Raw genomic sequence first — 12,458 nt, forward strand, 5'->3', positions numbered from 1 at the left:
CAAACCAATCTTTCACCAGTATTGCTGTGTGTATTGGTGCATTGTCATCCGGATACACGGCACCGCCTTCAGGATACAATGTTTGAATCATTTGATGCACATGGTCCTCAAGAATGGTTCGGTAGTCCTTGGCAGTGACGTGCCCATCTAGCACAAGTATTGGGCCAAGGGAATGCCATGATATGGCAGCCCAAACCATCACTGATCCACCCCCATGCTTCACTCTGGGCATGCAACAGTCTGGGTGGTACGCTTCTTTGGGGCTTCTCCACACCGTAACTCTCCCGGATGTGGGGAAAACAGTAAAGGTGGACTCATCAGAGAACAATACATGTTTCACATTGTCCACAGCCCAAGATTTGCGCTCCTTGCACCATTGAAACCGACGTTTGGCATTGGCATGAGTGACCAAAGGTTTGACTATAGCAGCCCGGCCGTGTATATTGACCCTGTGGAGCTCCCGACGGACAGTTCTGGTGGAAACAGGAGAGTTGAGGTGCACATTTAATTCTGCCGTGATTTGGGCAGCCGTGGTTTTATGTTTTTTGGATACTATCCGGGTTAGCACCCGAACATCCCTTTCAGACAACTTCCTCTTGCATCCACAGTTAATCCTGTTGGATGTGGTTCATCCTTCTTGGTGGTATGCTGACATTACCCTGGATACTGTGGCTCTTGATACATCACAAAGACTTGCTGTCTTGGTCACAGATGCGCCAGCAAGACGCGCACCAACAATTTGTCCTCTTTTGAACTCTGGTATGTCACCCATAATGTTGTGTGCATTTCAATATTTTGAGCAAAACTGTGCTCTTACCCTGCTAATTGAACCTTCACACTCTGCTCTTACTGGTGCAATGTGCAATCAATGAAGACTGGTTACCAGGCTGGTCCAATTTAGCCTTAAAACCTCCCACACTAAAATGACAGGTGTTTCAGTTTCATTGTCCAATCCCTGTACATGCTGCCTTTTAGAAAGCTGCAACAGAGAATTACTAACTAATTTTACAGTTAAAAGTTGGCTTAATGACTTGAAATTCAGATTTAAAGTTTAATTTTGTGTTTTAATCTCACCATGTTCCCAACGCTCCTATTTGTCACCACAGGCAGCTGTTTTCAGTGAAAGTTCACAAACTAATTGCAGGCAGACAGTTAGAAGTGGATGCATCGTGTCATGATGTGTGCCTTTTCTATAAAATACTGTATCCTTATTCACGTTTGCCTCATGAATCAATCACCAACTGATGAAGGTGTTTTTTTATGTGGGCTTGTTTGGGAAACCGATTGAATACTGGAACTGTAAGAACAACCTGAATTGTTTAACATATTACTCTGTTGTTCTTCAATGGTGGTCCAGTTAAAACTGATGGTACATGAAGTGGTCTAGTGGTACCCAGAAGAAATATTGGTATGAAGTACTTGCCAGGTAATTGTAAACAAATTATCTGTGATGTACAGCTAAAGGATGAATTATTGAAGCCATTATTATCATCTTTTTTCACTTTTAGCTTCATCAGAAATTTCTTTAGTGAGGAAAATGTTAAAGCTCAAAATAAAAACTGAAGACAACAACAGAGAAATGCTGTTGGCTCTGTTCCATGTCCTTTTGAAGTCAGAATATGGAACCTTTCTGATTACCTTTTTCAACTTGGAAATTGGAACATTCTGACCAAAAAGGAACTGCATAATGTGACAGCATCATTTAACCTATCATGCGGCACTAATAGATAATAACTTTCTTTTTAATTGTATTTATGATATAAACAACAAACGAAAAACCTCCAAGTCCTGTTAACTAAATGATGGTCCACTTGGTGGTACTTGGAAAATTTGATATGTAACTCCAGTTGTAGTTGTTATAAGAAGTTTGATAACAACTGATCTAATTTTAGAGGTTAGAGCAGCTTAGTTTGCTAATGTGGAGCCTTCTTTGGAAACCACTGATTGTATGTTCTGGTGCAGCCTGTATTGTTCATGTTACCTGAGTGAATAAGAAGGGTCCTTCTAATTGCCTTTTAGCAACCTTTGCTGACTAATAGGATAATCTAGTTTTCCAAGCATTTCTAGACAAGTCTTTCACATTTCCACTCTTCATCCAATGTTCTGATGTTCTGCTTTTATTAAAGCATGCATGTCTAGCTTCAATTTAAGATCAAATTAGTGGACAGTGGGGTTTCATTCTTCTTCATGATCTGCATTTAGGGAGTCTTCTCTTTGACATTAGACATCAGATAACCTGCAGAGTGTTAGCTTCATTAGCTACAAATACCCAGATTCTACCAATCAGGTTTATAGGTGATAAATATTGATGGTCATTATTATTATAAGATCATCACATGGGTTTCATAAAGCCAGTGATTCAGATGACAATATATATTTTAATCACACACAAGCCTCTTTAATGTCCACATTATATGCAGGTACATTAGAACAAATTAGTTAGACCATTAAAAAGTAAATTATTTTAATAATTCAAAATCTATATATGAAATGTACATATCAAGTAGAATCTTCACACACTGACTTATACAATTGAAAGTTTATATCTGTTTGATGATTGTGACTTAGAGCTAATAAATACCCAAAATCTATTGTACTAAAAATGGATTTTTAGTACAAAAATATTAATTGCATTTTAGGGCCTTCACAATCATGGGGATGACTGGTGACCTGACCATTGTCCAGCAGAGAGTGACTGGCAGCTGGCACAAGGAAGGCAAGATAAAAAAATATAGTTAAAGAAATTTGCAGTTCACAAACTGCTGTATCCAAACATAGTAATGGAAAGTTAAGTGGAAGGAAAACGTGTGGTAGAAAAACGTGCACAGGCAACAGGGTATACCTCAGCCGTTAGCATTTGAGATGTTAAAATAAAGCCCAGTCATGGACTGCAGCTGCAGTCACTGCTTTGAGAGTGACCACACAGACATACCCGGGACATGGGCTATGACATGTGGTAAGCCACTGCTAAAGTAAATATGCTAGAAACATCTTACTAGGGCTAAGAAGACAAAACTAATTGACTGCTACTCAGTGCTCCACAGTCCTCTTTTTTTCAAATAAAAGTACATTTTTCATTTCATTTGGAAATCAAGGTCCCAGAGTCTGAAGGGAGAGTGGAAAGGCACAGAACCCAAGTTGCTTAAGGTCGAGTCTAAACCTTCCAGTCAGTGATGATCTGGGAAGGCATGCATTTCTGTGGGTTGGTCCACTATGTTTTCTCCAGTCCTAAGTCAATGCACCAGTTTACCAGGAAACTTCAGAGCTCTCCATGCTTCCTTTGGCTGACAAGCTATATGGAGCTGCGGATTTCATTTTCCAGTAGGACTTGGCACCTGTCAATGACGGCAAAAGGACACCTGCTTTATTGACTATGGTATGTATGGTATGGTGTGGTCAGCTAACTCACTTCACCTAAACCGTATAGATAATCTATTAAATATTGTCAAGAGGTAGATAACAGACACAGATCCAACAATGCCGATGAGTTGAAGGCTCCTATTAAAGCAATCTGGGCTTCTTTAACACCTTAGCAAAGCCACAGGCTGATTGCCTTTAAGCCAAGCTGCACTGATGCAGTAATTCATGCAAAAATAGCATGCTGAGTACATATAACTTAGAATACATGGACATACTCATAAGCAGGCTAATGTTTCTGAATTAAAATGCACTTTTTATTGTTCTTGTAAAATTCAGATTTCTTAAACAGAATTTGGGATTTTCTTAAGATATAGGACATAAACATTAAAATGAACAAAATAGATCTCTCTTTGTGGAATGAATCCAGTTAATTTGAGTTTAACTCATTGAATTAAAATCCTCAAATAAATTAACGTTATGCTGCCATTCTGATTTACTGAGGTGCCACTGTATAACAACTGACATATAATAACTTCCATGATGTTTCTCAGTATGGAACATCCAATCATTCTGTGCCACCAGGTGACTCTCACCTCCACTTTGACTTGACCTTGCAGCTCGTCCCTCTCATGCATTGCCTTACAGTGGGTCAGCAGTACATCATCCCAGCAACAAACACACTGTTGTTGAGAGACACACTGACTGCATATTTTCACTCTCACACAGAGGCGAATCATAGGAAGACTCTCATTGAGGCCTGCCCCCACACATACTCTGATACCAATTGCAAAGAGTGCCTTGTGGATCGACTGACTGTCTGGGCAGCTGCTGAGCAGAGAGAGTGAGAGAGAGGGATTGGTGGGTGGGGGCAGATGGAGGCTGCAAGAGAAGGAAATATTGCAAAGAGGAGCAGTCCCAGACAGACTGAGTAGAAGAAGAAGAAGAAGAAGAAGAGAGTGATACTGTAGAGATAAATCCTGCTTACACTTGCCGGTAGTGGGAGCAGTGCAGGAAAGGGACTACAGAAATAGGAAGGGAAGCAGGGCTTGGGCAGTTTTAAGGGAGAGAGAGAGAGGTGTTGTTAAAGTAGCTGAGGAAAACTGATGGGATGGCATTGATCTCCGGGAGCTGCCGACTCTTGGGCCAGATGGCGTCCTGCTGCTGCAGACCCCTCCTCGGCTCCTCGTGCTGCCGACCGCTCATCAAAACCTGCCTCTCCTCCTTCACAGGTCGGTCCCCAGCCCGCTCTCTGTGCTCTGCTGTCATGAGACGGACTGCTGCGTCCAGATAGGCAGGGACATAGGTCAATGTGCAACATGGGTAACACACTTAGCCAAGAAGGTAAAAGAGGAGGCATGGTGTGATCCCCGCTGCATCACCATAACTTTGCGTGCGTCTGTGCTAACCCTGCTCTGAAGAATAGAATAGACTGTTGTTCTCTTGGCATAATGTCATTTTGCATATTGTGTTTGCTCCCCATTGTCTTGTTGTGAATGCTTTACATCAGGGTGATAATGTTCTATTGTTTTATTATTTTCCACTGACAAAGCATGTTAAAAGAAATACTTTCTAATAAATAAAAAAAATAGAAGTTTTCGTTGGTTGATGGTGAAAAACGACTCTGACATGAAAGTGTCAGAGGAGTCAGGCACAGGGCAGCTAAAGGCTTTTCTATCAGTCAAAGTATGTGTGAGCCAAGCCTGTGTGTGCTCTGTATCCTACTGACAAATCCCTTAACTAACCCCCCGCCCCCCGTGATGTTTAACACATACTGAATCCTGAAACCATTTTTCAAGAAACTCTTTGAGAAATACCCGAATATTTTGTTCATGTTCAGATTAAGTGTATATTCAGTGAAAATATAACCGGGAGCTGGCTATAAATAATCCCCTCATTTCAACACATTGTGTCTCTTTTAAAGTATAAGAACCTTTATTATAAAACCCAATTATAAAGAGCCTAAAATAATTCTATAATATCTAAAGGTCGTGTAGTATCTGTTTTCTGTCAGGACCTATTCTAGCTCACAAGGTAAAACCCATGTTCGACATGTTATTGAGCTTTTGAAGTGCTGATAAGCAGATTCTGTTTAATTTAACTTAAACCAGGGTAGCTATTTCCTTTTCACTTTTTCATGCTTAGACAAACTTAGCTATGTGGCTGCTGGCTGTGGCTCCGTATTTACTGTACACATGTAGGAGTGGGGGCAGCCGAAAACCAACTACCCTAATCCTTACATGCTCAAACTAGTACCTAAAGATGCGTTGGTAAGATATTTAAAACCTTTAGAAATTTTTCAAGAATGCTTAACCTACAGTAAATGAACCAAAGAGGGGACTAACTTTTATTTCTTCATGAGTTCGATCACTATTCTTCTTTTTATTTTATAGACATCTCCCCTGCTGAGCTGGATGCTCTTTGGAGGGAACCGCCATATGGTCTTGGAGGAACAAATGAACACTTCTCAGCCAATTGTATCATGACTCAAGGTATGGCAGCTATGCTGCAAAGAGAGAAAGGCTCTGTTGATCATGTGAGGTTCATGTGAGTGCAGCGCTGCTTTACCTCCGGTCACAAACTGAGGAAGTCTTTGGGATATCCTCTCTGCACAATGGAGCGAACCATGGGAAGCTTGTCACCACGTTAATGCAAAAATTATATGCTTCGGCAATCCATGACGTTTGCATCCGTCCAACAGATATTTACAGTGCTTTGCCTCTGTGAACTGTTACATATACATCCGTAAACAAAGTCACTGTTATTTTATATGAAAGTAGTGCAAAAGGAAAACATTACAATTGCAAAAGGAAAATGGTGCAATAATGTTTTTATGTTAATAATGTTAAAAATGTCCCCTGCATTAAGATTGTTTTCCATAGTAACTCTGGAGGAGTTCCAGGATTGCCCATCTAAGGTGGGAAAATCAGTCAGCAGGACACCTATTAATTATGCACATGCTTTCTTTTGATGTGTCACATAAAATCGCAATAAAATACATTGATGTCTGTAGTTGTGAAGTGATAAAATGTGAAAAGATTCAAGGGGTATTGATACTTTTGCACTGTACATGTTTGAAACCCCATTTAAGCACAGATAGTCATGCCTAAAAATAAAAGTAATCACAGCCAAGGTAGTCAAATTGTTGGAATAATTATGGATAATGGATGGAGTGAGAAAAATGGTGAAATACCAGAACCAGAATTTTTTTAAATTACAAGCAGTGACTACTATCCTGTGTCATCTGGAAATATTTTCAGTTTAATTTCCAACCTGAAGTTGGACTGCAGTTGTAATCAAAACTGAGCTAGTACCTTCCTTGTAATGGAGACAATGAGCAAGTTGTTTCCACATACAACACAGAGTTCTATCCCACACAAAATCTAAGGTGCTGTTTAAGAAACAGTGAATTAAAGGATTATGTTTCCTGTCGCGTGTTACCCCTGTTATCTCGATCTAGAAAAAAACAAGATTTAAATTTTACCTTTTTGCATGAACAGGTGAGGAAGAGGAAGGTCCAATTGGAGATTCGGGAGAAGAAGAGGAACATGACAGCTACTGGAAGAAGAAAGAGGCCTTCCTTAGAGGAAGTAAAGTTTCAGTTGGAGAGAAATTCTCCTCAGGTACAGTTCACCTGCACTTCACCATAGTCATTTGCTTACCTGTTCGGTCTTCCCTCCTGAAAAACATCTTTGCTATCAAAACATCTAAACTGCTTATACTGATGCATCCAAGAAGGGCTTTTGTTTTCATGAATGAAATGAATTCTGATGAATCATATTAGTGTGTCTGAAAATGTTTACTCAGTCAGCAATTTAGCTTCATCAGTCATACCCTCCCCCCCCCCCACCCCTCCCACCCACCAGGTTCATCAAAAGTAATGGATTTAAATGGACTACAGTAAAAGGCCTAATGGCTGTGTTATTACTCCTGGGGCTGGTATTCTGCACACAAAGCAAAAAACATAAACCTCTCAGAGCACCTATGATATAGTCTTGAAAATGTTATCTCATTCTAATGCAGAAATGCAATTTGTTCTGCTGAAATTTTTAGCATTGGTGACAAAATCAGAAAAAAGCTCTACTGCAAGAGGTAATCTCAGTTTATTGTTGCTGATCATGCTTTGCTTGTCTTTCACAGAAATTGTGCTCTTGTTTACTGGGCGGAGGCGCTCCAGTAATTTTCCAGACCTGTCCCTACAGGAGGCGCTGCGCACACGACTCCGAGTGGTAGAGAGCAACAGCAAAGACATCACGCAGCTCTTCAAAGTGAGACCAGTTGATGTTTCCTACGTTTTTCTGCACTTTCCATTATTTTGAAATATCTGAAATTGAAACCACTCTGCTGTATCACATGATTAAGGCTATATAACTTTATAGTCCATTTTGCAATAGCAACATGGATGAATGATTAAAAGCTCAAAGCTGAAACCTTTTTCTTCAGGACCTGTCTGCTCGTCTAGTTTCTGTTCATGCTGAGGAGGATAGCTTTGTGCTAACATTCAAGACTGTGGAGGAGATCTGGAAGTTTTCAACTTACCTCTCATTAGGTAGGACTCTTTAGAACTCCTTCTGGAGGACATTGAGCTTGATTTTCGTTTCCCTGCCTTTAATGAATTTTGTTTATTTTTGGTTCCAAAACTGAACAACTGTTAGTCAGTTCCTATTGACAGTACAGTTGATTTTAGTCTGTTTCACTGCACTAACTCCTGTACTGCATTTGTTCCAAATCCCTGTTAGTCAAATGTCTGTTTGGGATTAATAAAATAATTTTGAATTCCATTAAATCCAGTTTTTTTTTTTTTATGTGCTTCAGGTTATGTTGCTAGATGCTTGGAGAACTTCCTGTGCGATCAGTCCTTCTGGCTGGACCCAGAGCTGCTTAGTGAGTTGGAGATCAATGTCACTGTGGATGAAGAGCATCTAGCCACCCTCTATCTGGGACTTCTGCTCCAAGAAGGTAGGTGGTGCTCATTTATTAGAATGTACTGAATGCCTGTATAAACTGCCAATAACATTACACACAATTATAAAAATAGGAAAGTTAAATGTGTTGTTTGTCCTACTACTGAGACCTGAAGAGATAATAGAATAACATTAATTTCAACATGACTGCAGAATCTCAGCCCCTGGTTCTCAAGCAGTGGCCAAAGTGGCAATGGTGGTACTTGGTCAGCCTATAGTGGTTTTCAGAATAATTTTTGGCATTTATTATTTTCAACAGTGAACCAGGAACTGCCTTTGTTTCATTTTTGGATCTATAAATAGTATCAAATTAAAAATAACTGTTTTCCAGTTCCAAGTTTGAAAACCAGTGAGATTTGCTTACTGATCTACTCAGTAAATAGGCTACGTATTGTTTGCAATACAGCTAATAATAACATACAGTGTTTATTTGCATAGTAATAAACAGTGAAGCAAAATGTTCAGTAAAAGAGTCTCGGCAGTACTGTGTGTTTAAGAGATCTGATGAGATCCAATTCACCAGAAGTGCAAATACACTTTGTCTTTGCTTTGACTTGTATTTTATGTAAGACAGCCACATTAGAGTTTAAAGCTGGGGTTTGTGAGAAAACTCCAGATTTCATACTTAAAGTAATACCTTCAGGCAACCTTATTTTTCAAACTTTTAACTTCTTAGTATGAACAAAAGGTATAATTAAACAACATCGATTTTCCAGTTATGTGGTACAAATGAATGAGTTTTTTTATTTGTATTCTTTTGGACATCAGACAGCAGGTCTTGTTGTACTACTGCTTAAAATATTGCTGATGACCAGTTAACTCTGAGGCAGACTTGCAGAGTATACACAGTTATGGTTAGCATAGCCAGAATGGTCCTACTTACTAACCTCTGCTGGGACATTCCTGTGTGCTGATGTTTCAACTTGATTGTGTGTACTTTCTTTCTTATTTTATAAATTTTTCTTAGTGTTTCATTGGTATGTGAATTCTCATCGTAATTGTCATTTTGAATTCCAACTTCCTCCCTAAGCTGCAACCAGATTCCAGGAATTTGTTTCTATATTTATATGAACTTATTTCCATGTTTTATTAAACCAAGTGATTATAACATCTATATAGAGACCATACTACCTGGTTTACTGACAAAATATTACTTTTTCCCAGACAAGAAGCTACACAGACCAAATAAAAATACTGCAGTGCTGGCAAATTTCGATGAAAATTACATTAGCTTAATAAAGGGGTATATACACCATCCATCATTTGTGACTGAATGAGGGCACTGTAGCTGTAACAGGAAAACTAATCCATAAACTCAATGACTTGTATCCAAACCAAGATCACTGAAAACAACTTCTACATCTGAATTCATGCAGACCTATGCTTTTTACTGTTTTTGGTAGTATGTTTGCAGAATCTTTCCTCCCTCCTTGCAGGATCTTTTTTTGCTAAGGCGCTGTTCACCAGAAGTGAGGAGGATGAAGACAATGAAGAGCAGCTGTCATTTAAAAAGAATGACCTGCTGGTTGTGAGGGACACGGGGCAGGACAGCATGTGGGAAGCCACTATGCTCTCCACGGGGAGCCACGGTCAGGTCCCGGTCAATGCTATGCAGCCGCTGCCCTACCCTTTCTACCAGTAAGTTCCTCAGATTAGCCATCTCAGTCATGGCCAAATAGACACTTTTTGGATTGTCACAAGATCTTTTTTTTTTTCGTAAAGGTGATTAAAAAGTAGGAACTTTTAAGCAGTAGTTGGCTTGGCTTTATTCTTTTCTACTTCCTGTTTGGTCAGGTGGTTCCTCAGGAAGTATCCAGGCCATGCTGGATGCTCATCAGTAGAAAAGGAACTGTTTGAAAATGCAATTGGTAAAGCTATTCTGCATATAATATGATTGTTCAGACACTAGGTTTAATGTATCTTGTAATATAAAATAAGTTTAACCTGCGTACATTTAATTTAGATTCATGTTCATCATCTGTATCACATACTATTTATGTCAGCTCCAACAATCTCATCTGTTTTGTTCCTTGGCCTCATTATCTGATCCCTCAGTGACCGGTTCGTGTGAAGCCATTGTTGACTACAATCCAACAAGTCCAGATGAGCTCCAGCTGAACCAAGGTGACACTGTGGAGATCCAGGGTTTGCTGCTCCGGGGGCTTGCCATCTTCATAGGAAAACACACATCCACAGGACTCACTGGATTTGTTCACAGGGCCCATGTCAAGCCTCTGAACACCATACCCCTGTAAGAAATGCTATTTTAATTTCATAAGTCCCTATGTGTGATGTGCATCTTTTCACAGACTTTATCTCATTTCATCCAAATATATGCCCAACTTGCTTTCTCCCCTACTATGTTTTTTGGTAAAATCCTTTGTACAGTGCCTTCAAAGATATTCATATCCCTTGAACCTATAGTATATGTGTAAGCTTTATAGATATTTTATGAGACAGACTTACACATAGTTGCACATAATAGTGAAGTAAAAAAAAATTATTAATAGTTTTCTTTTTTTGCAAATTATATCCTGAAAGGTGTGCCATGCATTTACATTCAGCCTCTTCTGAATAAATATAAAACCAACGTTTGCTGTATTAGCAGCTGCAAGTCTTTGGGGGTATATCTCTACCAGATTTGCATATTAGAGCCCATTGCTTTTTAAACAATTGCTTAATACTAGTCAGATTGATTGGAGAGCACCTGTAAACAGTCACTCTTAAATTTTTCATCACATTTTCAATTCTGGTGGTTTCATCAGATTAGAGCACCAATACAATACATTGAAGTTAGTGGCCAATTTGTGACACAACATGAAATTGTTTGAGGGGTATGCATACGTTTTCAAGGCACTGCTGTGTGTTTGCAGTTTGGTCAGTGGTGGAGTGGGTGATGATGCTGGGGAGATGCATGCAATCATAATGCCTCCATTGTTTGCTTCTCACAGAGGCAGACAATTGGTCTTTCTCGCTGAAGAGGAGAAGGCCAGCCTGGCTCAGGTTAACCCATATAGCTCAGAGCCAAGAGACAGCTGCCTGCTGGAAAGACTCTTCTCCTCAGACATCAGCTCTGTGTACAGACTAGGTAAAGGAACCACTTGGTCATTTAAGGGATTTTACAATTTTTATCAGAATCAGAATCAGAATCAGAAAAGCTTTATTGCCAAGTACGTTTTTGGACATACAAGGAATTTGTTTTGGCGTAGTCGGTGCAATACAGTACAAATTAAACAGTATAAACATATCTACAATATAATATAAATATATGTGCACAGTTTTAAGTGAGTGAGAGTAAATATAGAGCAGTATAAGATGCAAGAGCAATACAACAGTGCAGGTGATCATTGTGCAAGTAAAGCAGTGCAAGTAAAGCAGGAGTCCAAGCTGAGCGTTAATGTAACGCATAGAGTTACAAGTTACAGGTGTCCTGTCAGCAAAAACAGGGGGGTTGTGGGGGAAAGGGAGAGTGTCAGGGTGGTTTCCGGGCTTTGTTAACCAGGCTGGTGGCAGATGGGAAAAAACTGTTCTTGTGGCGTGAGGTTTTGGTCCGGATGGACCGCAGCCTCCTGCCAGAGGGGAGAGTCTCAAAGAGTCTGTGACCGGGGTGGGAGGGATCAGCCAGAATCTTCCCTGCCCACTTCAGGGTCCTGGAGGTGTACAGTTCCTGGAGCGACAGTAGACTGCAGCCAATCACCTTCTCAGCAGACCGAATGACACGCTGCAGCCTGCCCTTATCCTTGGCTGTAGCAGCGGCGTACCAGATGGTGATGGAGGAGGTGAGGATGGACTCAATGATGGCTGTGTAGAAGTGCACCATCATAGTCTTTGGCAGGTTGAATTTCTTCAGCTGCCGCAGGAAGAACATCCTCTGCTGGGCTTTCTTGATGAGGGAGCTGATGTTTGGCTCCCACTTGAGATCCTGGGAGATGATGGTTCCCAGGAAGCGGAAAGATTCCACAGTGTCAATTGTGGAGTCACAGAGGGTGATGGGGGCAGGTGGGGCTGGGTTCTGCCTGAAGTTCACAACCATCTCCACTGTCTTTAGAGCGTTGAGCTCAAGGTTGTTCTGGCTGCACCAGTCCAACAGATGGTCCACCTCCCATCTGTACGCAGACTCGTCACCATCAGAGATGA

At 40.4% G+C, this 12,458-nt stretch overlaps 1 protein-coding gene across 4 annotated transcripts in view; it reads left to right on the forward strand.

The window, feature by feature from the left end:
• Nucleotides 1–12,458, forward strand: part of sh3tc2 (SH3 domain and tetratricopeptide repeats 2) — a 36,401-nt gene that overhangs the window by 4,581 nt on the left and 19,362 nt on the right. For 2 of the 4 annotated variants that reach the window (XM_047354222.1, XM_047354219.1), the window contains exons 2-10: nt 5,751–5,849; nt 6,858–6,980; nt 7,498–7,625; nt 7,801–7,906; nt 8,173–8,316; nt 9,758–9,959; nt 10,116–10,189; nt 10,377–10,572; nt 11,273–11,409. In XM_047354222.1, coding sequence (XP_047210178.1) covers nt 5,840–5,849; nt 6,858–6,980; nt 7,498–7,625; nt 7,801–7,906; nt 8,173–8,316; nt 9,758–9,959; nt 10,116–10,189; nt 10,377–10,572; nt 11,273–11,409 — 1,120 coding nt within the window. In that variant the 5' untranslated portion in view covers nt 5,751–5,839. Of the gene's footprint in view, nt 1–4,540; nt 4,702–5,750; nt 5,850–6,857; nt 6,981–7,497; nt 7,626–7,800; nt 7,907–8,172; nt 8,317–9,757; nt 9,960–10,115; nt 10,190–10,376; nt 10,573–11,272; nt 11,410–12,458 lie in introns of those variants that run through there. The other 2 variants (XM_047354218.1, XM_047354220.1) reach the window with 2 other exon arrangements.

This window comes from Girardinichthys multiradiatus, chromosome 23, assembly GCF_021462225.1.
Source record: "Girardinichthys multiradiatus isolate DD_20200921_A chromosome 23, DD_fGirMul_XY1, whole genome shotgun sequence".
Taxonomy (NCBI): Eukaryota; Metazoa; Chordata; class Actinopteri; order Cyprinodontiformes; family Goodeidae; genus Girardinichthys; species Girardinichthys multiradiatus.